The 26025-nt window shown below is 47.1% G+C and overlaps 1 protein-coding gene across 2 annotated transcripts in view; it reads right to left on the minus strand.

Annotated features, from left to right (window-relative positions):
- LOC144149619 (uncharacterized protein CG3556) overlaps positions 1-26025 on the minus strand; it is a 134016-nt gene that overhangs the window by 8796 nt on the left and 99195 nt on the right. Inside the window, exons 6-7 of one of the 2 annotated variants that reach the window (XM_077681266.1) lie at positions 23876-24023; positions 11010-11149 (exon numbers count right to left, since the gene is read on the minus strand). In XM_077681266.1, coding sequence (XP_077537392.1) covers positions 11010-11149; positions 23876-24023 — 288 coding nt within the window. The remainder of the gene's footprint in view (positions 1-11009; positions 11150-23875; positions 24024-26025) is intronic. The other variant, XM_077681274.1, reaches the window with a different exon arrangement.

The raw sequence follows: 26025 nt of genomic DNA on the forward strand, positions 1-26025 counted from the left end.
GGCATGCACAATTGATTAGCGAAGTTTCCTATATATGTGCGCAGCAGCCTCAAAAATTAATCAATAATCGCTTGACTATCCCGAAAGCTCGTCACAAGTTCCACGCTTCTAACGGATACACTTCCCAAAAAATGAAATTCGGCACAGCGAAAGGTAATTGGGTCTGCCAAGCATGGCGCGCGAGTTGCTTTTTTTTTTGTGGTGGGGGGGGGGAGGTCAGCTGCGGTTCCTTCCTACACGGCGAAATCTGGCCATTGCTACCAGTACGTGCTTCAAAATTTTCACGTCGGTGGAATGTGATTCGAGCACGGATCAAACAACACAAACATTAAAACGCTGAAGGAGCCACATAAACATCTCCGCTGCTGACATTAACCATATAAAAAGACCTACTTTTAGCGCAATTATTCTTGGAATGCGACGCTTCCAATATAAGACCCAAACTTAAAAAATAAAACATGGTGGGAACAAGGAGATGCGCCCCATTCGTATACAGCCTGATTGTGAGTCACTGTAGATACAGCGTGGAACACACACTTTGAAAAATTGCACGCTTCGTGGCATCACGGGCGGCACAAGAAATTGGACACGAAGGACGCGGTCGCCACGAAAGAATACCGTCGCAATTTTTCGACGTCGACGTGTCCCGCCCAAAACTGCGCGGCCAGCCCGGTGGCCGCAGTAAACAAGTTGTTCATGGGCACTTGTTTACCGCGTTCGCCTGGAGGCCCCCGAACGGCTTTTGCGCTAAGGAAGCTCAAAGTGCGCGAGAGGCCGGGGACACCCATAACCGAACTTCCTGTACGGCTGCCTGCCCATTCATGGAACGGAGACCAAGCGGTTTCAGTCGCATCGATCGCGGCTCGGTCTCCTCCGCTCCATCACCAGCCGCGCTTTTTCTCCGCTCGCGCCGCACGCCCATTTTTCGGGGCCACTTGGGTACGCTTTGTTCCTTCGCATACATCTGTCGCCCTACGCAGCGTTCCTTGTGCATCTCCGATGGCGGCCAGCGAGGGCGCGTCGGCCATTTATGGCTTATGCGTCCACGCGAGCAGCCCAGGGAAGTATGCCGCCGCTGAGATCGATAGACCCGGGCAGACCCAAAGTTCGTCGCACGCCGCCTTGTTCCGTCGGTGGTGGAGAGCAGCGACTCGGCCACCAGGCTGCACTCCGCTACCCGATTGCCCTCCCGCTATAGCCTCCAATTGCCAGCGTTTCACGGCGCACGTGGCGCGCCTCGAAGAGGACGTCGTGCGGCTATAAACGTGAGATGGGCCGTTTTCCCGGCCCATTCTGGCCTCTTTCCGGCCCCCCACAGACGGCCTTGAATGGTGAAAGGACTCTGCGCTTGTCTCTTCCGCCTGCCTCAGCAGTTCGTCGATTTTCTCTCCGCCTCCACTCTGCCTTGCGCCCAATTTTTTTCTTTGCGTTCTTCATCCCTTGTCCCGGCTTTTGAACGACGTCCTCAGGGAGCTGAGCTGCTGTTGCACACCGTCTGATCGTTGTTTCGGCCCAGTACTAGTGTTATCGGGAAGAATACAAATCGATGAAGGGGAGACGGGGGGAAGGGGGGGGGGGGAGCAAACGCTCGCGAGTCCCGAGTGATACGCGGCAATCACAACAGTGTTTCTGGGGGAATGGTCCCGATCCAAAGCTCGATTTAGGCCGCTTGTTCATTCTTCTCTTTTACTCAACGGATGGACATTTTCTTGGTTCCATTTTCTGTTTTTCTTTCTATGTACAGAGAAAGGGGAGGGTGTGGTAGGCTGGGACAACACTGTGAACTGCTGTTTGTCGCTGCGGGTGCTCCCTATGGTCTCGTGTGTATTGGCCATATGATTCAAGGCTGCCGTTTTATCGACTCGCTTGCACGGTTCTTTACGACATCCAAGATGCCAAGCATGCCATTTTTCAAAACACAGTTTGGACATCTCATATGGAGGCTTCATATTCCCGGAAGCATGCTTCATTGTTGCTCCTTCGTGGACACGGCGCATTTTTCAGCAGTTTTTCATACCCCATGGGGTACCATTAGCTTGCCCTCATGGGCGCCTATTTCTGCAGGACCGGATCACGTTTCCGTGTGTATTTAACCGACTACGAAGGCGTTGGGATTTTTTGTTGTATGTCCCAACTACTTTCGAAGTTTTCAACATTTATCCTGCAGTCACTGGCGTTCAGGTTGAATGCTTTCCCACCATGGCCAATAACTTGCAGCACACAAAAGAAATTCTGGCTAATGGCTAAGCAAGGGAAATAGATTGGTAAAAAGAAAACCCGTTGAGCTGCACTGAACATTGTGCACTTTTAAATCACAATTTTTTTAAAACTTCGAATTCATAATTTTTGAACGACCGAGCTTGTTAACGGCAATGCCCCTAACGCTCCTTTACCATTCCCGTATTGCAGAGTTTAAACTGGATAAAATTGTTTTATTTGTGTTGCTTGTGGAATTACGTGAAGCTGAAGGTTTTTGTGCGACTTAGAAGGATTTTGAAATGTTGCAGTGCAAAGCATAGACGGGATATAAACTTATACTGTGTTTGAGGTAGTGGGTGGTGTATATGTGACGAAGTTCAAATACTAAATACCACTGGCGCGCAATATTTCAGCGCAGGTTAAAGAACCTTAGATAATTTAAATCAGCCGGTACTTCTCCTCAACGCCTCGGCTCAAAAATCCTAGGTGTAGCTTCAGCGGTGTAATTCTGGGTTAGAAAGAAATATGGAATGAAATAGAAATTAAAATGAAAGCATGCAGTTGGAGATTTTCTTTTATTTTTTGTGTGTGTTTTCTTACAAAACCCGAAGTATTCGAAGTGTCGTTTGCTTGGGGCACTTTAAAAGGTACAAGATAAAAGTATCAGTAACATGAAGGTATTTTGATCCATACCGCTCATGTAGCTTTAAATTTAGCGCCCAAGCTTTCACAGTAAGCAATGTCAACGTCACAACAACAACAAAAAAACGGGGCCGCAAAGTCGGCATTCCTTTCCTATGACTGAGTGAATTCAGTTTCTTTTTCATTTAACAAATTTCCTTCGAATCGAATAACTAATTACTCAGGAATTCGCGTTTGTGGAGCAGCGCATTCCTTCTTGAGCAGACGAGCTTACTTCGAGCTAAAGCTCTGCCTTGACACTATGTTATCGCTGGAAATTCTGCCCCCATTAAGCGCCTAGAGAATTCTGTTTACATTAATATATTTGAGGCCTCACACACTTTCCCCTATGCTGATGTATCTCGTTCGTGCTAGTTAGCCACACATTCACAACGATTGCGTGGTTTATTTTTCCGCAAATGCCTCAAAACACGAGGCTGCTGCAGAGTTGCGCAATTTATATCGTCCTCACAATCAAAATCACGATCCCCTCCTCACTAAGCGGGGATTTTACCTGCCTCTCACAAATGCGCGCAAGAGAGAAAGAGAGGGAGAGAGAGAGAATTTATTGCTGGTGAGACCCACTCCTAGTGAGTGTCCCTTAGGGGGCGGGGGGGGGGGGGGGGGGGTAGGCGCGCCGGGTAATCTTGAGCCCTAATGGTGGTCGGGAGCTGTAGTTCTGGTGTGGAGCTCCCCCTCACCTCCAGCCAGGTAGTGGGAGAGATAGGTAAACGGAGCACGGGTAAAAACGGGTATTCCCGAATGACGTGTGGCGTGGTATCTCGACGCCACACGCCGGGCAGTTTGGGTGTGGATATAGTGTGGGATAGATGTGGTGAAGCACGTGTCTTGTGATGAAGGAATGGATTTGTAATTGTCGCCATAATCTGGCTAGGGATGGAGGGAGAGAGCAGTGAGGGGGTTGTAGTTCTAGCCGCTGTAGGAGATAGTGCGTGGTAATGTTGCTATATGTAAGCAGGGGTTCGCGAGAATTTCGTGCGGTGTGCTGACGTCTACGTCTGGGGCTGGGTAAATGAGTCCTCAAGAAGCCAGATGAGCCGTTTTCACACTCCAGAACCCACGTGGATGGGGGTCCAGTGCAAGATGATTGTTTGGGTGGGAGGAGGGCGGGATGGGATAATTTGGCGCGCAGCTCCCCGCAGGAAATTTTGTACGACCGTATTAGAACCGGAGAGTACGTGAGATAAGGAAGGTATGTGTGTTATGGCCCGCCCTATTGCCACTTCCTCGGCCTCGTCGTGAGGGTGGGCTGTACGGATGGTGGCTGTAATAATAGCGGCAGAGAAAGCTGGTTGGCAGCGAAAGCTGGTTGTGTATATATTCTGTGGCGTCCATGTAACTGGTGTCGGGAGAGGGGGGCGCGGGCCCTTTATCGGGTCGCGTGGTGGGTAGGATGCATGGGACGGGGAAGGGGTGAATTTGGGTGGCGCGCCTGGAGCAGTGAGGTTGAGTTGGTGCAGGAGGATCGTACCTGGGGGGGGGGTTGAGAGTAGACGAGTGATTTGGCTAAGGCGTTTGGCTTCGAACAGCTCTGGGATCGTGAGAGGAGGCGGATCGTGGGAGTGTTGGGTGGAAAGAGAAGTACTGCTCTATATACCCCGTGCTGTAAAGCTTCCTATTTGCGGAGTTCCGCATTTGTGGGCGATAGGTAAGCTGGGTAGTATGTGAGGCGCGAGGGGATTAGAGCTGTAACGAGTTGTAATCTGTATTTTTCGGGGGGGGGGGGGGGGTTCGAGTCCGGCGCATAAGTCCTCCGGTTATTTGTGCCGCGTGTCGACTGAGTGTTTGTATCGTGTAAGCGTTGCCGCGATATTATTCTAGGGTAAGTCCGAGTATGGTGAGGGTTTGCGTTGGTGTCATTGGCTGGGCATTGATATGGATTTTTATGGGAGGAGGCCACGCGGTAGGCCGGCGTCGTGGTGTTAGGAGAAGCATGTGGGACTTTTCAGGGACGCAAGATAGGCCTGCCCACTGGGCGAAGTTGTGGATGGTGTCCGCGGCGATTTTAAAGGTGGATTTAACATGGGCATCACTGCTGCGAGTTACCCGGAGTGTTATATCGTCAGCGTATGGTCTACTTTGGAGTGAAGGGATGTTGGCCAGTGCCAGAGCAAGGGGAATAAGAGCTATGTTAAATAGTCTGGGAAATAAGATTGAACCTTCGTCCGTTCAGACAAGAAGGATTGAATGAAATTGATGAGTTTTGTGCCTAATTTCAAGATATTTAATGGTGAGAGTATAGCTGAGTGCGAGATTTGGGTTAAAAGCTTTCGTTAGATCTGTGATGCTTAGGAATGCCGACGTGTCTCGTCCCGCGGGTGTTTTAAGCAGTTGATAATAAATTTGGGGGTGTATGTCGTTGGTTGCGAGATGTGAGTGAAATCCGAACATGTGGGCGGGGAGAACATACTGGAATTCAAAGCAGCGCAAAAAGACGGGACAAGGAAACGACGACACAAGGCGCTGTTTTCTTGTCCCGTCTTTTTGCGCTGTTTTGAATTCCAGTATGCCCCAACTAGCCCAAACCACCGTTCTAACGCCGAGAAGATACTGTTGATCTAAGCGGAGATTGAGGCGGGATAGGATCATTTGTTCGAGGAGTTTACGGATGCACGAAGTGAGTAGAATGGGACGTACGTTGTGGGCTGTGAGAAGCTTGTGAGGTTTGGGGATGAGCGTTATGGTGGCATGTTTGAGTCCTGTTGGTAGGTGCCCGGTTTGCCAGCAGTGGTTGTAGTAGCCAAGGAGTAGTTGGTGGGGGTGAGGTTCCCGATTTCTGAGGGTGGTGCATGTTATGCCGTCTAGTACAGGTTTTGTTATTCGGGTAAGAATATGCAGGACAGATTGCAGCTCGGCGACTGTGAATGGAGTGTCATATTGTGGGTTTAGTGGGCCAAAGTACGTATGCTAAGAATGCGACTTGTGGTTCCGGCAGCGAGATGTAAGTGTCGGTAGGAATTTGCGGCCACGTATGGTCGTCTCCGGTGATATTATGGGCCAATAGGTTAAGGCATGCTTGGGATTCTGTTTTGGATGTAGAGGGGTCGAGTAGGTGCCTAAGTATGCGCCATGTTTTACCGGCGGAGCTGTTTAAGCTTGAGCTCTGTCCGTGCGGATTGTTAACAGAAAACTATCATCATCGGCGAAGTGGAGAGGAGGAAACTGCTAGGTCAACAATTGCGAGGGAAAGTGGCGAGAAGGCAAGGAGCCCACGAGCAGGTTTTGGGTGTGCGCGCCTCAAGAAAAAAAATGTGGTTACGGAGATCCCGGAAACGAAACCCTGGACCTTTACGCCGTGAAACCGCAACCTAACCACTGGACCGCCCTAAAGGCCCGACGGGTACAGGGTTAGCAGAGGCGGAGAACAATAACCTGCGCAGCCAATTGGAAAGAATAAAAAAAGTGCTGTTGCCATGCAGTGCGCAACACCTACAAGGAAAAAAATGCCAGACAGAAATTCTGCAGAAAAATGAGTTAATTTTGAAGTGACAAAAAAAAAAAAAAAAAAACAGGCAGAACACCGAGTTTAGGCGCCGATAGTGCTCAAAAACCATCCAATTTCGCCTTTCCACCTCGCCTCATTACGAGACAGGAAGGCAAATGTATACATGTGTTGGGAGGTTCAAAAGAAATAATAAAAGAAGGAAAAAAGCGTTAACCTAACCCAACAATACAACCACCACAAAAAACAATTAAAATACCACCACCGCATGAACCAAACAGAAAAACTAGGGGGAAAAACACTTCCCGTGTTTGGAATCAAACGTGGGTTCCTCGCTGTATAAAATCGGCGTCAATCCGATTGCTGGGGCGCCCAGAATTTCCTTTGGATTCGTAGCGCAGGCGGTGGCTTTGGATTTTGGCTGAGTTGACAACTCAGGCTTCGGACTTCGGCAGTTTGAATTTTGGACTTTAGAAGTGTGGATTGTGGACTTTGATTTAACTCAATTTGCATGGAGAAAGCTTCACTTACTAACCATCTTTCTCCTAAGAAAGGGGCAGACCCAAGAAAAGCCAGGTGAGAGCTAGTAAAAAAAACTTTTTTTTTCACTCCACTATTTCCTCAGTCTTCGCATCACAATTGCGAAGGTGGCCGAACTTTTTTTCATTCTAAGGCCTTTAGAAAGGTTGCCGCAGATGCGGCCCAAGCGGTGGTGAATTTCCCTCCGAGAACGTGAAATCAAGCATCATAACACAAACGCGAGAAGGGTAACGATGAGTGTTGTAATGGTCCGCCGGTGGCGAAAAGCCGTTCCAGGCCACACCACGCTTGACGTTTTGTGAGGAGGTGGATCGGCAGGCAGTATAGAGCACAATGGCGGCAAACTATCGCCCTGGAGAAGCGGCTTTTGCTTTCTTCACGAGGGACACAGCAGCCAAATGTCACCACGCGAAATGTGGAGCGGATCCTCCTCCTTAACATGCGCCTGTGCCTCAGAAAATACGCGGAGCGATTTGGGGAAGAACTTCAGTGCGTGTGTCTGTGCACGTGTTAGAATGCGCTCATCGCTACTCTACGTCCTTACGAATGTATTCGAAAGAAAAATTCACCCTGAATATTTTCTCCGCTGCTACGTTTCGTTTCTTTTGCGATCAATTGAAAACCGCTCGGTAACACGAGTTTGTATAAATGAGAAGGCGTGCGCAGTAATATAAGTTGGTTAATTGTTGTTCTGACGCACCAACGCATCCATTGTACATAACCTGTAACTTTATAGTTTTTCAAGTAAGCGCAACAAAGAAATGCAACAACGAGAAGAAAAAATTACTCCCACCTCCCCTCGCGGGAACCCTTGTGTAGATGCGACGCATAGGGGGTTCCGTTGTTGTTTCCGTTAGGTTGATTCTCCCATCGCGTGAAACGTGCCGTGAACCCCCTGCCGCGGCTATGACGCAACATGGCGCGGCTATGACGCAACACAACCCAACACAATCCACTTTAATCCAATCCAATCCAACTCCAATCCAATCCAAGCCAATCCAATCCAATCCAATCCAAGCCAAGCCAAGCCAAGCCAAGCCAATCGAATCCAATCCAATTCCCCACGCAGAGAGTGTTGGCTATCAGAGAAGAGAGGGGGTGAGTGGCGGAGAGCGCAGCTCGCGCGGCGAGGAGAATGGGGGAGGGGTGTGGACGGACAACGACGCCGTATGGAGGGATAAGGCGAGTGAATGAGATGCAGTCGCATCTAAAACATGCAACTGACACTAGACAAGGCTATCGGATTTAAAAAAAAAATCGCCACCTTCGCAAATGAGAAGCGAAGACTGAGGAAACGGCTGAGCTGGGGGTTCTCACTAGCTTTAACTTGGCTTTTCTTAGGTCTGCCGATCTTATCGGTAGATCGGACCATGATGCTGCCGAGCGCACGCCGTCTACCCGGACTAGGATAACACCTGCACGTCAGAGCTTACGTCACTATTAGGCGCAGCCAATGCTCGACGTGCGTCTCCCCTCCCGCACATCTGTCCACTTCAACTCAGCCTAAGTCCAACAACGCCCGCGCTACGAACCCAAAGGATATGCTGAGCTCCCTGAATGCGGTGATAGCGCAATCGTATAGACGCCGGTTTCATAACTCGAGATTCCTAGGTACGATTACGACCAGGGAAACCGTGCTTCCTTCTTGAGGCGCGCACGTGCACAATGCTCGTCGTCTCCTTGCCTCCTCGCTCCTTTTCCTGACACTTCCTTGCCTAGCATTTTAAAGCAAAGCTTTTTACCTCTACCCCAAGGGTTCTTTCGCGACCGTTGGTGTCACCAGAAAACTCCAGCGAACAAATAAAAGAATTTATTGGCCCCGCCGGGAATCGAACCTGGAACTAATAGACTAACAAAGAGAGAGCCCGTTGTCTTACCGAGTTAGCTACGAGCCCACGCGAAGAGAGAGGACAGGTTGTGTACTCACCAAGCACATCTACGGGTTTACCCTTTGCGTTCTCGCTGAATGCCACGTGAAAGCGTCACGCGACCACTCACGCCCGTCTAGCGGCCCTATGCGCACCTTGCTCATGTGCTAAGAGTTACAAAAATCAAAGGAAGCTCACACCAATGCATGGCGTCTCACTTCTAGTACGCCAATGTGAGCCTGTGGCCTCCAGTGTTCACGTAAAAAATCACAGCTCCTTGTCGTCCGCCCTCACGCCAAACCAAGGAATACATTGAAATACTCCTTGATGGCCAGGCCATCACTCCAAGCCCCAGCATCAAGATCCTGGGCCTACATCTCGAGGCTAACACCAAGAGTGACGTGTCCTTGCAGCGCCTCAAAAACAGCATTATTCAAACCATACACATGATCAGGCGAGTTGCCACCAAGAAGCGAGGCCTAAAGGAATCCGGTACCTTTCGATTAATTGAAGCTTTTGTCCTCTCGAGAGTTACTTACGTCAACCCCCTGTCTTCTTCTCGACAAGGAAGACCTAGAGATGCTTTATATAATGATTAGAAAGGCGGTCGAGCACGCCGTTGGTCTTCTCATGAGTGCGTCCCCACAGAGGCTGCTTAGCACGGGGCTCCACAACATGGTGGAAGAGCTTATAGAAGGCCATCTTTCTAACCAGAAGGTCCGACTCAGAACTGCGGTGGGCAACAGCATGCTTCATCAGATTGGCTGGGCAGCCCAGAATGTCACTCAGCTTGACGTACTCCCAGACTCTTGGTGACTAAAACTAAAGATGCTCCCTTTGCTTCTAAATATGAACCCCTCACATGACGAGGGTCACCGAAAAGCACGGGCTCAAGCGCTGAACACCACCCTCGGTGGGGATCATGCAGTTATCTACACAGACGCCTCCAAATATCGAGGGCAGCAATACGCCATCATCGTGGCTACCTCCAGAACCAACCTCCTTGCGTGTACCTCGCTTAGGACCCAAGAACTGACGGCAGCAGTAGAGGCAGCCATCACCTTGGCTCTTACTCAACCAGGGGTTCGGAGGGTAGTTACCGATTTCCAGCAAGCCTACTCGAATTACCAGTCGGGTTGGGTGTCCTGGCCTGCACTGCGCGTGCTCAAAAACGACTCCCAAAACGGTTCCATTCAGCTCATCTGGACACCCCCTCACGCTTCCATGGAGGGCAACAAATAGGCCCACCCAACAAGCCTGCGCTTTTATTTCCCGTGCTATGGAGCTGCACGAGGACAGTCACCCGCTTGTCACGTTCAGGGAGATAACCCAGCATTATCACCTTGTGAGACAGACCGTACCTTCGCCTTACCCTGACCTTTCCAGAGAACAACAAACTGACCTACGGCTCATACAATTCGGGCTCCTCCCCACAGCCTACCTGTCTTCACTTAATGCATCCGAATCGCTACGACGCGGAATGTAAGTTTTGCTCATAAGTAGGAACACTTCGACCCGTAATAGGGGTGCGCGACTTTAGCCCTGAGCAACCTCCTCTCTTTCCGTCAACTACCCAACAAGAGCAATGCGAGATGCTGCCGTCCAGGTCCTCTCTACCTACCCAGCTTCAGCGGGTGGACGAAACACAGGCCGCGCGGACTGCATATGGGCCCCACAGAAGAAGGAATCACTCCCCTGGGCGGCACTCTGGGCCATTCAGAAATCTGAACAGAAGTATTTCTTCCTCCTCCTGCTCCTTCTCTGCCGCAAATCTCGTCGCCTCCGTCCGCGACGCAGAGACGGAGAAGTCAGATCGTGTAACACCGGGTTGGAGCTTACTTTAATCTTATGAAAAAAATTTCCACTCTTGTGCTACACCAATGCAACTCAACCAAACACCGTTAATCCATCATGCATTGATTTAATCTTGCCAAGAATATCTCTTTGAAGTAATAAATGGTGTGGTTAAGGACATTTCACTTCTCTCTGGTTTTACTATTTGTAGAGCGATGGGAGTGAATTAAAGTGACGTCACATGGGTAATCTTTATGGGTGCCGTTTACAGCTTTGCTTTCCAACCACATTCACGGGGTGGATTGGCGCGATTTTTCTACTCTCCACATTGAGCGCCGAGTTTTGAACGACGCCGGGAACGGTTGGAACTCAAGCTTAAACAGCTCCGCTGTTAAAAAATCGTTCACGGTGCATGAATGTCGGCCCTTGGCAGTGGCTGGCCCCGTTTCGCACGCTGCACTTACCAACAGAGAGCGACGTCACTAGCCCTGTGGCGAAGTCCATGATGTGAGCCAGCCAGAAACGACCTGCTGCCACGTCGCGGGGCATTCCTGATAGGGATACAACATACGGTCCGAGGCCGCTTGTAGTGTCATGTTCAAATCTGCGAACAGTAGAATGTGGGGTAGAAATAAAAAGAAAGTTAGTTGCAAAGTATTTCTTTGTGTGGAGGTATTTACTCCTTGCAAGGTTTCGTACTTCCGTAATACGCTCTACGAAGAATTTCGGTGCTTATTCGTTTTCTTTTTCATTAGAGCAGAGAATTTCTGTTCCGTTCCGGTTTGTGTGAATTATCGAAAGTTGGGAATATGAGTTGTTGTGGTCTATAAGAAAGTGGACCCGTGCTATTTATTTAGTTTTTTTTTTCGTTCATTAAAGACATGTTACAATGAAACAGCAGTACGCGCGTCTCGTGCACGCCAAAACTCCTGTTGAGTGTTTATTAATAACTACACGTTGTAATAGCCTTACAACACAGATTTTCGCCCTGCAAACAAACTAGGTGGAAGAATCTTCTGGCACAATGTCGAGGCAAGGGAATTTCAGGTCGAGGTTTTATCAAACGTGAGCTGGCCTCGTATGCTGAAAGTAAGGGCTAAAAATACCGACAGTAGTTGACAACAATTCCCTTCATTTCGTGCGGACTCAGAGAAGTCGAGACAAAATTAGCGTCAAAGTGCAATAAGGCGGAATGCCTGTGCAAGCTGTTGTTTCTCTACCGCAAAAGCCATTTCACTGATTTGTGTCTTACGAACGGGATACTTGGAGCTTCTGTTACCAGATTACATTTCCAGAGAGCTTCAGTGTCTACTTGAGACGTTGTGGGGGCGTCTTATTATTATTTCATACCGAATCTGTGCGCAGCTTTTCAGAAGGAGCCCTTCGAAAGCGCAGCATTGATTGCGGCATGCATTACAAATGAAGACGTGCCGGCTGCGAATGTAGTAGACCGGGATGCTTTAGGGGATTCGAATTACGATCAAACGCTCCCGTGCACACGATCGCGCACACATTCACAAAAATCAATCATGAAAACGTTGCTGTCTTCCGGTTTTAAGTATAAATAATTCAACTTCGCCCCGGAGTAATACTCGGTCTTTTATTTTCTTCAGAAAAGAAAGTCAACCCCAAAACAAACATCGAACACTTGGATAAATTCTTCTGACAGGAATTGTTTGGACGGTGCATACTTGTAATTTTGTGGAGATACATTCCCATCTGTAAATTCCTGCTAAGGAAATCATTCGCGGTTGCGACCCGTTCCCCTGACACGTTCCGCTGCAGACATTGATGTTGGGGTCAGATTCCGTGCATTGATTGCTTTCTATCTAGGGGTGTTTGAAATCTTGAACAATGTGCTGATGTGGGCTAGTTAGTACTTAAATGTCAGCTGCGTCGATATTCTTGAAAATATAAAAATACTTTAATATTATGGAACACATGCAATGAATTTAATTATAACATACTGCGAACCCCACTTGGTCTAAGCAGGAAAGGCGTATGGCGGATATACAAGAACACGTTAAGTAAAAACTCAGGTGCAACAAGAAATGCAATAACGCTAAATAATGCGTGCCGAATATGGTTCACTTAACACGTTCCATTCACAAACTGTCCGAGGAAAAAAGATTAGATAAATGTATTTGTTCTAGCAAAAAAGGTGTGTGTGTGTGGGGGGGGGGGGGACAGCAAGTTACTGTGGAAGTTACGTGTTGGCCTGGTAGAAAGAAGAGATAAATATTGGAATGAGTATGCGGTTCAGTAAAAGTTAAGAAAATCAAGTCGTAGATTACGCCTGCGTACGTGATTCAAGGGTTTGGGTGCTATTATCAGACATTCGCTGGGATGGGGAATCGTTTGGTGGGTATTCGAAGTATATAAATCGAATTGCCTGCCTTTGTATTCGTTCCCGTTTACTATTGTTTGGTTTTATGTGCGGGTCCCTTACGATACTGGAGCAACCCCGTATAGACGCAATACAAGATAAATAACACATGCGTTCTACGCCTGAGGGAGAGTTGCGCGGTGCATGCCTGAAGAAACCAAGCTTGCGAAGAGCGGCTGAGCGTATGGTTCATTGGGAGCAGGTTCCAGGACAAGGTATCATTAATCGTTAATCCTAAGTATTTGTAACACGACCTGTTGTAAAACATCAGTTTCTTGAGTGTATGCATATTTTAGTGGACATTCTTTGCACGTAAGCTGCATGTGGACAAATTTATCTGTATTTAAAGGGGTCATATAGACAAATTGCAAGTTTGTGTCATTCGAAAGATTGCCTCGTTAGAATAATGCTTACATCACTTTTAACGCAAACTTCACTCAAATAAGCTATATAATAAGAAAAAAAGAGAATGGCCATGCGACCCTGTAACTCTTTTCCCGTACGAGGACCTATGACGTATTATGGGCAACTGCGGAATCGGTCGTGGCCGCCAAAATCCAACGCAAATTAAGCAGGGGTTATAAGCTTGCAGAAATAAATATTTGCGCTTAAATTTAATGCATAATGTTTTATAGCAGTCAGAATGGAGGGGGGGGGGGTAAACAATGAAAGTTACGAACGCATACGTAAGTAAAGAAGCCACAGTGCGTAATGCGCGCATTATGCAGCTTATAGCTGCACAGCCATCCAGCGCGTTGAGCTTACACTAGCCAACTGGCATGAGATATATTGTCTTCTGTGTCTCTGTTTTTGAGCATACCCAATGTTTCACGAAAAAAGAGGTATCAACCGTAACAAGCATTATCCAGGCAGAAATCCGGTCAAAAACACAGCGAGGGTGGACAGCGGCCCCGAGCGGTATGGTGGCGCCATCTAGAAGGACTGGCGGGAAAAACAATGCGTTCCGCCGTTCGCTGCGGGCCTAGTCCGCATACTTACGTTCGCTTCAGTACATAGAGTTAATACTACTGCTTCAGTACTTGCTCGGGATACGTCACTGCAGACGTCATCAAACACACAAATTCACGGGAGAGTTAAGATTATCGCTTAAATTGCTTAATTTCTCATTGAATAAAGGGTCGTTTGGTGTCGGGCAAGCACTGGGGGCACTATAAAACACCAAACCTTTCGAATAAAACAAACTTATTTGTTGTCTGCATGGCCCCTTTAGGAGCATTCCCCACATATTACGCCATTTAAGAATCGTAGAAAGGTTATTATAAAGTTCGGTTCGGTCTCCAGGACAGTAATTTCCCGAAATAGAGTACAGTCATCAGCAAAAAAGTGTAATCTGTACGCCAGAATCAGTAACCGTGACGATTTCATTGATGTGAACAATAAATCAAGAGACAGCGGGAAGGCGCAAGAAAAAAAGTCGTGCACCATCTCCACTTTCCATGAAACCTGGGGAGGGGCGAAGCATGCAGTGTACAAGGGTATTCAAAGATTGTAAGTCGCAAATGAGTTGCCATACGGCGCGCGCTCATTGGGCCGAACCGCATGGAGCATTTTTTCACGCGATTCGTGCGCGTCGGCGTTGCGCGTGCGTTTTTTCGACGCCCGCGTCGACGATTCCGCGCCCGCGGCAGCATCTGCCTTGGCTAGAAATTGACGCGCGTCGCGTGCGGCAGTGCGAGGAGCCTGGCGACCTGCGCCAGTGCGGAGGCGCGCGCCTCATGGCGGCGGTTTCGAGGCGCTCGAGACAGCCGGCTGGCTCCGCCGGGGATGTATAGGCTTACCACCCCGGCAGATATTGAATGAGCGCTTTCACAAGCGGCGCGAATGATATTTTATAGTACCGTTTTCACGCACATTATAAGCTCATTTACCGCACAACAACTTCGTGCGTGCCTTGAGCGGAATTTTAGAGAGCGCTTAGACGCGGTCGCTCGAGCTCCCGGCACCACTTCGCTGCCGAAGACGCCGCCATGTTGCCGCCGCCGGCCGCGGCGCGCGCAGCGTGCGGGTGGTTAAGCGGCAGCGTCAGCGCGGCTGTGGCGTGCGCGGCGCGTTTTCGCGAGCAGGAAACGCTTCATGCGTTTGAGAGGAAATCGCGTGCTAGCTGAGATGGTGGCGCCCTCTCTTGCGTTGAACCGGATTTAAGAAATTAAATGAGAGACAAACTGGCCGTAAACTGATCGAGTGATCGATTTTTGGATTTTAACGCGCCGACGCAACGCAGGCGATGAGGCGCGCCGTAGTGGAGGGCTCCGGATAAATTTTGACCACCTGGAGATATTTAACGTGCGCCGAAATCTCGCACACACGGGCGTTTTTGCTTTTCGCATCCATCATAAAAGCGGCCGCCGCGGCCGGGAATCGAACCCGCGTGCTAAGCATGGTAAGAAGTATGCTTTTCAGGAGAACACCTGTCATTTGAAACCGATTTCGAAACGAAATTTATAAAATTTACGTTTAATGCGCTTGAATATTGATTATTGCTTTATGTTAAATTAGTTTAAATAACGTTAGTTTATTTTGAACTGTTTGACAAGTTGATTCAACGTTGCGACAGGAGACGACGACAGCCCGAGCCTGTAAGGTGCTTCGCCCCTAAAAACTCGGTAAGAATGACTTAACAAGGAAGCCGGAACCGCGGGATCACCAGCCTGCACCCCCGGGAACTGCTCCGATTGGCTTAGGTCCCACGCTCAATCATGTTTCGTCTGTGTTAGTGTCACTAGATAAGGTTATAGGGCATCGACACTCTTTTCTCCTATTGTTCCGCGCCGCCGCATTGATCATAGGTCAGATTGCATCACGTGACACTTGTTTACACTGCGACGGTTCATAGGCGCCGCCATTTTGTTGCTTATGCGTATTCTGTAAGTCAACTGTGGTAGTCTCAGCTCATCCTCCCTGCTCTGCGGCTGCGCGCGACTGGCGTCGTTCCGAATACGAATCAAAGATAACGCGCTTCGCAGCATTTCAGCTGCAAAAGTGTGTCCGAAGATGCCGTGTTGCTGCGTCTTCGGCAATGTTGTTTACAAATGACCTCGTCCAAGTTAGCGGTGAGGCCGCAGAAGCGGTAATCTCGCAACACTGATGAACAACAGAATGGCCACTGTTGCACACTTGCACGCCTCAGTGACGGTACTCTGTATCTTATCTAGTGACACTAGTCTGTGTTGCAACCATTTCGCGTATCCCACAGAATTGCCCAGCGGCAACTTCCTTTTTTTTATCGACAGTTGATGCGGCAACTACAGTGAGCGCACTACCTCGAAAGCACACGAGGAAGGATGGCGACGGCTGGTCCAAGACCGTGTTGGTAGCAGAAATGCGAACATACGAGGTTCGGCTCAAAAATTTTGAGGCTCGTCCCACCATGCGTAATCTCGTATTGAGTAGATGGAAGGACGAGGTGTCCGTTCGTCACATAAGCACCGTCACAAATACCTTCTCGGACTACAAGCGCTAATAGACACCGTTCAAATGACTTTGCACATGCATGCCTATGAGGTACACGTATCGTGAAATTCATATTCGTATAGCGTCCATTATATTTACTCGGTGTCAAACGTCACCAAACTGCGTCAAGGCTTTTTAAATGCAGAGCATTTCTTTAACTCACGATGTCACCCGGCGTTGTCGGCGTGCCTCGGCGTCCGCAACAGCCGTTCCAGGTGCGCCCTCTCCCCCACTCCTCCTCTACCGCATCACGCTACCCTCCTCGCTCTCAACAACAGGTCCGCACCCCGCCCCCTACACTATATAAAAAATAATACTTATCGGCGCCTGGTTTCGATCGCACGACCCTGCGGGCGGAACGCAAGGTACATGGTGCTCTACCCACTGCGCGACAAAGCCGACACAGAATGGAAAGCTACGAACGCGCCTTATATCCTTGACTCATTCAAACTACGTCAAGAAGCTGCTGATACAACGCATTCACTACCACCAACTCCCCAAACACTAAACGTTAACGCAATACACCCACCCCCTATGCGACGCATTTACTCGAGTCCCCCTCGCGGGGAGATGGGCCCTTTTCTTTTATGTGTTTCTGCAGATACGTAAAACCGAACTGCTAGACCATCACAGATTGTGTCTTGGCACCATTCGGTCGCACTGTCAACTACCCATCCGTGCAACACAAGTAGCTTACGGCTGAGCTGCAAATCCCCCACGATTCCCGGGAATACATTCAGCGCGAAAGCTGACGAAGACTTTGAGGGCACATAAATGGGGAAGCGCCGACCTTCGCCTTGTAGTGTGTTCCATTGCTGAGTAGAAAAGTGCCCAACAACCTATTCTTCTACACTTCGCGGGAGTGGCTGCCAATTGAATTAATATTATTATTATTATATTATTATTAGTAGTAGTGAATTAATAGAACGTACGCAGAATAAGTTTTTAACCACATTTAAGCAGCGTTATCACAATCACAGTTTTCATCCTGATTCTGACTTACCCATAGTTCCTTCCATGCCTTCGTTGAACTGCAGACGTATGCGTGCAGACCTTACATTTCTTCACAAAATTGTTCATGGTGACCTTTCTTGGGCAGACCTGCTAAACTGTTTAGAGTTTAGTGTACCACAAAGCCCACCAGGTCGCATCGCCCTTTCTTGACCGCTGCGCGCAACTCCAATCATTCTCCTGTGCGCAGAATACAGAATTGTTACAACCGCTTCTCTGAACGCCTTGACATCTTTCAAAGTTCCTTTACAATTTACCGTACTGCGCTGTTGAATACAGTATGTTAAACATCTATGATAACTCTGTCGTTCGTTTTTCTTTTTTTTTTTCATTGCTGGAATTTGGTTTCTCTGCGGTTCTGTTTAACCAATAGATAGTTGCCTATTTTTGAAACTGTTTACTTATCATGCTTGTCTTATCATTTGTCTCTATACTCTTGTCATTGTTTTTTGTCGCTTTACTGTCAAACTTTGTTGCCTGCTTGTTGTGTGGTCTTTACAATAAGCTGAGCCACAAAGGCATCTACTTTTTTCTTTTTTACCTGTACCCAGGCTCCGCCTGTGCTTTAGTTCTGTCTTTTCACTACTTCAATTTGTGTGTGTCTTGTCGCTTGCTTGTTTCTTGAAATGTGTTTCTTGCATTTTGTTTTCATGTAACTATCCGTGCGCCAGCACTCAGGCCTCTGGCTATTCTTGGGCACGTAAATAAACATGATTATTATTATTATTATTATTATTATTATTATTATTATTATTATTATTATTCTGCTGCGAAATAACTGAAAATGATCAGTAAGTACGAGAGTCTAGACATATATTATCAAAACACTCGAGGTCTACGAACTAAGTCCTCTGAATTTATTAGAAATATTGTATGCTCTAAATTTTCTGCTATTGTGATTAGTGAAACCTGGCTTTCCGATGATATCTCGCCTTCCGACTGTTTCCCTTCTAACTATCAAATCTTTAGAAGCGACAGAAAATTAACTGTACCTAAAGAAAAAGGTGGCGGGGTTCTTATTGCGTTGATCATTCAGTGCAGTGCATGCGGCGTGCTGACCTCGAGACCCTAGTCGAATCAGTCTGGCTTGAGGTAGGCCTCACGAGGGGCGAGAAGCTACTCATCGGTGCATTCTATATATCCCCGGATGTATTACCTTCTGAATTTAGTCGAACACTCACATCCATAGAAAATGTCTCAAATGCACACTCCAACCATAAGCTCATTATACTTGGGGACTTCGACACCCGAGGTATTCGCTGGAACAGTCTTTCCTTTGAGCACAAAAACCATTATGCAGTGCAGAAATGCAGCATGCTATTAGATTTTCAATCGTTCACCTACATGCAGCAGTTTTGCCGCATAGAAAACTCTTGTGGTAATGTTCTAGATGTGTGCTTCTCAAACTTAAAAAACGTACAAGTGTGTGCCTCCGAAATATCCCTTGTGCACCCCGACACGTTTCACCCCCCTCTTATTGTCTCTGTCTCAGTGTGACCCTGCATCGCTCTGGCGGTGTTGACAATTGTGCAGTCCCGCGATATGCTTTCAAGCGTGGAGATTATGCTGGGCTGTATCGCTTTTATTCATCTGCTGAATGGTCTAGTGTTTTTGATATTAATGATGTTGACGTACAGGTTCGACGTTTTACCGAAATCGTCAGAAGTGGCATGGAAAAGTACATCCCTTGTTATAAGCCTGTTCCTTCCAAATTTCCCCACTGGTTTTCTAAAGAACTTCGAAGTTCGCTTAAATTTAAGGACAGCGCCCACAAAAAGGCTAAGCGTTCTGGGCTTGACAAGTGGAAAGCGGAGTTTAGTCGGTATCGCTCACTTTGTAAAATCCTCTACCGGCGTGACCACCAGCTCTATATAGAATCGTTAGAGGCTGCTGCGTCTGAGAAACCGGCTGAATTCTGGAGGTATATAACGCGGCCGTTCTAAGGCGTCTAAAGAACACGTTAGCCTGCTTAATTCCGATGGTGCAGAGGTTGAGGATGTTACCACCAGTTTTGCTCAGTACTTTCATTCTGTCTTTCAACTGCCAGATGGCAACGACGAACGCTTATCGTTTAATAACTCTAATTTTAATGCACTTATGTTCGATGAAAAAATTGTCAATGATAGCCTTCAACGGATGAAACCATCATTTTCCTGTGGTGCAGATGGAATTCCAGCAGCCCTCATGAAGGCTTACGGCAACATTTTTGTGCCTGTCTTAACTTCCATTTATAATAACTGCTTACTTTTAGGTCAATTTCCTCGTGCATGGAAGATCGCTCGAATTTTTCCAATATTTAAGTCTGGTGATAAGTCAGCCGTTCCTAACTATCGCCCGATCTCACTCCTTTGTGTCGCCTCAAAACTCTTTGAGTCAGCTCTGCACCAAGTTCTTGCTGCCTGCGTCAAGCACGTTGTGATACCAAATCAGCACGGCTTTTTCTCGGGTCGATCGACGGTCACAAATCTTGCAAGCTTTATGACACAGGCTTCGGCTGCAGTCTGTGAAAACGGCCAGTCGGACGTTATTTATTTTGACCTCAGTAAGGCGTTTGATGTGGTGAACCAACAGTTATTAATTAACAAGCTTGGTAAGTCCGGTGTAGACGCAAGCCTTGTTGCCTTGTTGTCCAACTATCTCCTTGACCGGTCCTTTTATGTAGATGTTAACTACGAAAAGTCTAGTGTTTACCCTGCAACAAGTGGTGTAGCTCAGGGTTCCGTGCTGGGTCCATTATTGTGTTCTATCTTTATCAATGATGTGTCAACAGTGTTATCAAACTCTTCTTTTCTTCTTCATGCTGATGATGTCAAACTATTTAGGCACATTAGCGGTGTTCAGGACTGCTGTGCCTTGCAGAGGGATGTGTCGGAATTATCGGTCTGGTGCAGGAAAAACTGCTTAATTTTAAACCCCGCTAAAACAAAGGTTGTCACCTACAGCCGGAAAACCCACCATCTGCTGTTTTCCTACAGTATTGAGGGAGCTCCTCTGCAAAGGGTTGAGGAGATTAGGGACCTAGGGGTGCTTTTCGACAGTACCCTCTCTTTTTCGCCTCATATTAGGCTCATCACCCAGCGAGCGCTCCGAAGTCTTGGAAATGTGTGTCGGATTACAAAGGAATTCTCTTCTCCAGATCCATTTCTAATGCTATACAATGCAATATGTATACCACAGTTAGAATATGCTTCTGTTGCCTGGAACGGCATCTCCAAATCTAGTAGTGAATTAATAGAACGTGTGCAGAAGAAGTTTTTATCCATATTTAAGCACCATCATCACAATCACAGTTTTCATCCTGATTCTGACTTACCCATAGTCCCTTCCATCCCTTCCTTGAACTGCAGACGTATGCGTGCAGACCTTACATTTCTTCACAAAATTGTTCATGGTGACCTTTCTTGCGCAGACCTGCTTAACTGTTTAGAGTTTAGTGTACCACAAAGGCCCACCAGGTCGCATCGTCCGTTCTTGACCGCTGCGCGCAACTCCAATCATTCTCCTGTGCGCAGAATACAGAATTGTTACAACCGCTTCTTTGAACGCCTTGACATCTTTCAGTAATCCTTCACAATTTACCGTACAGAGCTGTTGAATACAGTATGTTAAACATCTATGATGTGCCTGTCGTTCTTTTTTTTCTGGAATTTGGTTTCTCTGCTTTTGTGCCTATCCAACTCATTGTTCCCTATTTTTGAAACTGTTTACTGTCATTTCTTCGTCTTATCATTTGTCTCTACACTCTTGCCGTTTTTTTGTTGTATTACTGTCAAACTTTGTTGCTCTGCCTGTCGTGTGGCCTTTACGACAGGCAGAGCAACATAGGCATCTTCTTTTTTTATTTTTTACCTGTACCCAGGCTCCGCCTGTGCTTTATTTCTGTAATCTTCCCTACTTCATTTTGTGTGTGTGTTGTCGCTTGTTTGTTTCTTGCTATATGTTTCTTGTATTTTGTTTTCATGTAACTATCCGTGCGCCAGCACTCAGGCCTCTGGCTGTTCTTGGGCACGTAAATAAACATGATTGATTGATTATTATTATTATTATTATTATTATTATTATTATTATTAATAGAAGCGTGCCCATCGGAAGGCACGGCGGACAAATAGTGAGTCATGGCAACAGCAATTTGTCTATTACAGGTCTTTGTGCAAAGTGCTCTATAAGCGGGATCGGTTACTGTACATCTCTGCTGTTGAAAATGATGCTACGCGGAGTTCCAGATGCTTCTGGCAGTACGTCCGTTTTCGCTCCGGCACGAAGAGCCGAGAACACATCAGTCTTCTCGATGAAAAGGGAAATGATATCGCTTCTGTTGCCGATGCATTTGCTGAGAACTTCAGTTCAGTATTTGGACCCAATACCCTCTCCCGCGCCCGCGAACTGTCTTCTTCGAATTTATGTATCACCCTTATATCCGAAGAAGACGTTCTCAAGGCACTCAAACAGCTAAAGCCATCTCTTTCCTCTGGTCTGGATGAAATTCCCTCCGCACTACTAAAAGCTTACGGGGTCATACTAGCTCCGATTCTTGCTTCTATATTTAACAACTGTATAAAATCATCTACCTTTCCGCGCCTTTGGAAAGTCGCGCGTATTGTTCCTGTGTTTAAGTCTGGAGTGAAAACAAAGGTAGAAAACTACAGGCCAATTTCTATCCTCTGCTCGGCAAGCAAACTGCTCGAATCAATTTTGCACGTAATTTTGTCGAGTAGTATCAAAAACATCCTTCTTCCAGAACAACATGGTTTTTTATCTGGCCATTCAACTACTACAAACCTTGTGTCTTTTATGTCCTTTGCCTCGGAAGCTGTGCATGGGCGGGGTCAGCTCGATACCGTGTACTGTGACCTCAGCAAAGCGTTTGACGTAGTTGACCATTCCTTGCTTCTGCATAAAATGTCTACTTATAACATTCCCGTTTGCTTCGTGGAGTTACTCAGCAGCTATCTTAATAATAGGTCATGTTTTGTCTCTGTTAATGATAAAGAATCTGCTGCCTACTATGCTTCCAGTGGTGTGCCTCAGGGATCTGTTCTGGGGCCCCTTTTGTTTTCTTTGTTTGTTAATGACGTCTCAGCCTCTATAAATCACTCTTGTTTTCTGTTATATGCTGATGACATCAAAATATTTAAAGAAGTTACTAGCGCTGAAGATTGCATAGCTCTTCAATCTGATGTGGATGCTTTTAGCAACTGGTGCTCCGCGAACAAACTTGCTCTTAGTGGCCCTAAAACGAAGGTTATGTCCTACACTCGTAAAACAAACCCCATACTTTATCCGTACGTTGTGAAAAGTGTGCCACTACGGCGTGTGTGTAAAATATCTGACCTTGGAGTGGTATTTGACAGTGCGCTAAACTTTTCTGCTCATCTGGATTCTATTTGTAAGCGCGCCCTTCGCCGCTTGGGGTTTGGCTGTCGAATTTCAAGAGATTTCAGCAACCCTGTCTCACTACTAAAGCTTTATTTGTCTGTTGTCCGCCCTATTTTAGAATATGCCTCAGTTGTTTGGAACGGCACGTGCCAGTCGAACAGTAATATACTTGACAAAGTGAAAAATAAGTTCATATCTATCCACAAACATCGTTTCTCCCGCCACAGTGGCAATGGTTCAGACTTTTTTACTTCTAATCCTCTCCAAAGTTTGAAGTCAAGACGAACCAATGCTGACCTAATTTTTTTATTTAAACTTGTACACGGGATTATTTCTTGTTCGGAGTTGCTTGCAAATGTAAATCTTAGAGTACCGTCGAAACTTACCCGTAAGTCTCCTATACTTCGTACCCGTAAGACATGCAATAGACACTGCACATTGTACCGCCTTCAAGAAACATACAATCTCTATTCCCATAATATTGACCTGTTTCATACACCCCTTCGGTCTTACATGTGCGACCTTCTGACTTCTGTCTCTCCCCAACTTGGTTCCGACCAGTTTTAATTCTATTTTCATTGCCCTATTTTCGTTTATGTTGCTCGCCTTTGTTACTGTTCCTACTCAGATATATCTATATCTGCCCGTTTGTCTTGTCAAATTTTTATGACACTGTGTTTTATCGTTTCGTGATTGTTCAAACTTTAGTGTGCCGAAATCATTGATTTTGTTAAGTGACCTTTATTCTTCATTCTAGTTTTTTTCTTCGCTTGTATTTTGTTGTTCTTCTCACGCGTGGATGTATTTGTGTCGTCGTCTGTCTTTTTCTTAAGTGCGCGAGAACAAAGGCTACGGCTGTACCTGGGCACTATAATAAAGAGATTGATTGATTTATTGATTTTTATTATTATTATTATTATTATTATTATTATTGGTAGTGGTAGTAAAAATTTGAAAAATCTCCGCTGAATGGGGATGCGAAATGTATACCTCCAGGGAACACATTAGCCCCGTCGGTCTGCCGTTCCTTTCACACGCGGTACAGACAATCGTGTTCACGGTGCCGGGTGCAAAACAAGGGCGTACCTAAAGCGGCGGTCCTTTCGGGCAGCCGCGCCCATGACGTCGAACACGGTGGCGTTCTCGCGCACCCACACAGTTGTGCTCGACCGGTTCGTGGCATCGTCTCCGACCCAGATGGAGTACCATACCGTGATCTCCGCAGCTTCCAGCGCTGGAAAAGAGTGAAACGAAGAGACCCATTCTGAGGAGCGTGCGCCCGTTATTCTCGTTGAGCGTTACATGCACCCCTCCTCCCATTTTTCTACCCCCGTTTTAGTCACATCGATGCTGCTTACGTGGCTTCCTGGAGCTTCTGACGGCAAGCCGTACCCCTTCACGTTTGGAAGGACTGAAGACACGATGTGTAACCTAGCTGCTCGCAGTAGTACATAAGTAGGTATATGTATTCACTGCCATTGATGAAAAAAACTAATCAACTAGGCCTAAAGTAAAACGAACTCTTCTGCGTCAATACATTTCTGCGTAGGCTCAATGGAAGGAGGGCTGTACGCCTAGAGCGCTACCTGTAGGGGCGCCACTAAAATCCCCCTAGTGCCCCGTTTCGAAAGCAGCCGCGGGACGCTCCGGCCCGCTCGCCACTGTCGCAGCTGCTTTAGGGGCACGTTCAAGACTAAGATTTACCGTTTGTGTGCGTTCCCAATTCATATTAATGCGGCGCAGTCACTCTGTTCGCAAATGTGATGTATTTACGAAAGTGTGGATGTTTCTGATGAGATTTAAGTGTTGTACATTCGGTCTGTATGCGTACCAGTGTGTTTCAGAGGCCAGAATCGCGAAGCCGGCATGTGCATGGAGCTGATTGTAATTCCATTGTCCCCAATTCATTTACTAACATTGTCTCAGTAAGCACCGTTTCCGCAGATGGTCATGCTACGGCTCTACACTATGAAATCGGTGTTGTGCGCTTGCATAATTTAGCGCAGCACTTATACCTGACAGCACGTCAGTGTACGCTTGGCAATATCACACCTCAGATATTAATCACTGCCCTGGACAAGCAATGGTGCATACATTTCACGAACATTCTACGAAAGCAGTATGTATACCAGGGGATCAGCACCCGATGAAGAATTCAATGCTGGGTCGTCTTGTCCTGAGGTGAGCGCTCGCAAACGTTCATCATCTTCTGCTTATATCCTTCGCGAGCAGCGCGGTGACGCGCTTATATAGTAAGCCTCTCCAACAACACCATTACCCAAGGAGCCCGCGGAAACTAGCGCAAACTAAAATCAGATGGCCTAATCAGACACCACACTCTACCAACGACACCTTTTATCATTTGTGAACTGCCTGCCATGTACTTCAAAAAATGCGTCCGCCGAGGGCTCAGTTGTTGTCAAAAAAACAAAAGGAAAGTGAACGCGCTGCCTCTATGTGTGATTACTAAAACGTTGATTCCTTGATTTCGGTCAACATTCGGACACAACAACACAGCAAAAACACTTTTTTTTTCGAAAGTGGTTTTAAAAAAAGACTCATCAGCCGAAGGAGCATGGAAGGGAAGACGTGCACTGGGGCGAAAGATGGAGAGCGTCATGTTTTAGATCAGAAAAAAAAAATTCTGAAAACATGGTGGGAGAAATTGCGAAAACACGCATTTTACAACGGTATGTAGTGCGAACGAGAAACAAGTAACAGTGAGGCTACCCAGGGATGGTACAAGAAACCGTTGGTACCAGAATACTTGGTAGAGCAATGAAATACGCATATTGAGGCGCAAGACTTGGATGCGGCTGAAGCACGCAGGTGGCGTCGGAAGCCTCAGAAAGGGAGTTTTATCCTGCAGTGCGGGGCTGCTGACGACATTGATATCCTACGCTATGACAAGCGGATAAAATAATCAGGCTTAATGAAGATGAGGCAATACGTCCGTTGTTGGCTTGAGGCTGTAGACGTTTCAAAGAAACAGCCGAATGAGTCCTAGTATGCGAACTGAAAGTGGTATTATTAACCATCAATTTTAATGCAAAAGCATCACTTGACAGGGCAATAAAAAGATTGGCATTCAATCTAAGAGATGGCCGGCCGACGCCGCAGAGAATCAAAGTAAAGTGCTTGAGCTGAGAAACAAATGTGTAAATTTCGGTCTGGGTGGGAATCGAACAAATTACAGCATACACATTACAGTGCACTAATTACAGAAGTAGGAACAA

Source organism: Haemaphysalis longicornis, unplaced genomic scaffold (assembly GCF_048455015.1).
Source record: "Haemaphysalis longicornis isolate Haplotype H1 unplaced genomic scaffold, Haemaphysalis longicornis Haplotype H1 scaffold_1, whole genome shotgun sequence".
Taxonomy (NCBI): domain Eukaryota; kingdom Metazoa; phylum Arthropoda; class Arachnida; order Ixodida; family Ixodidae; genus Haemaphysalis; species Haemaphysalis longicornis.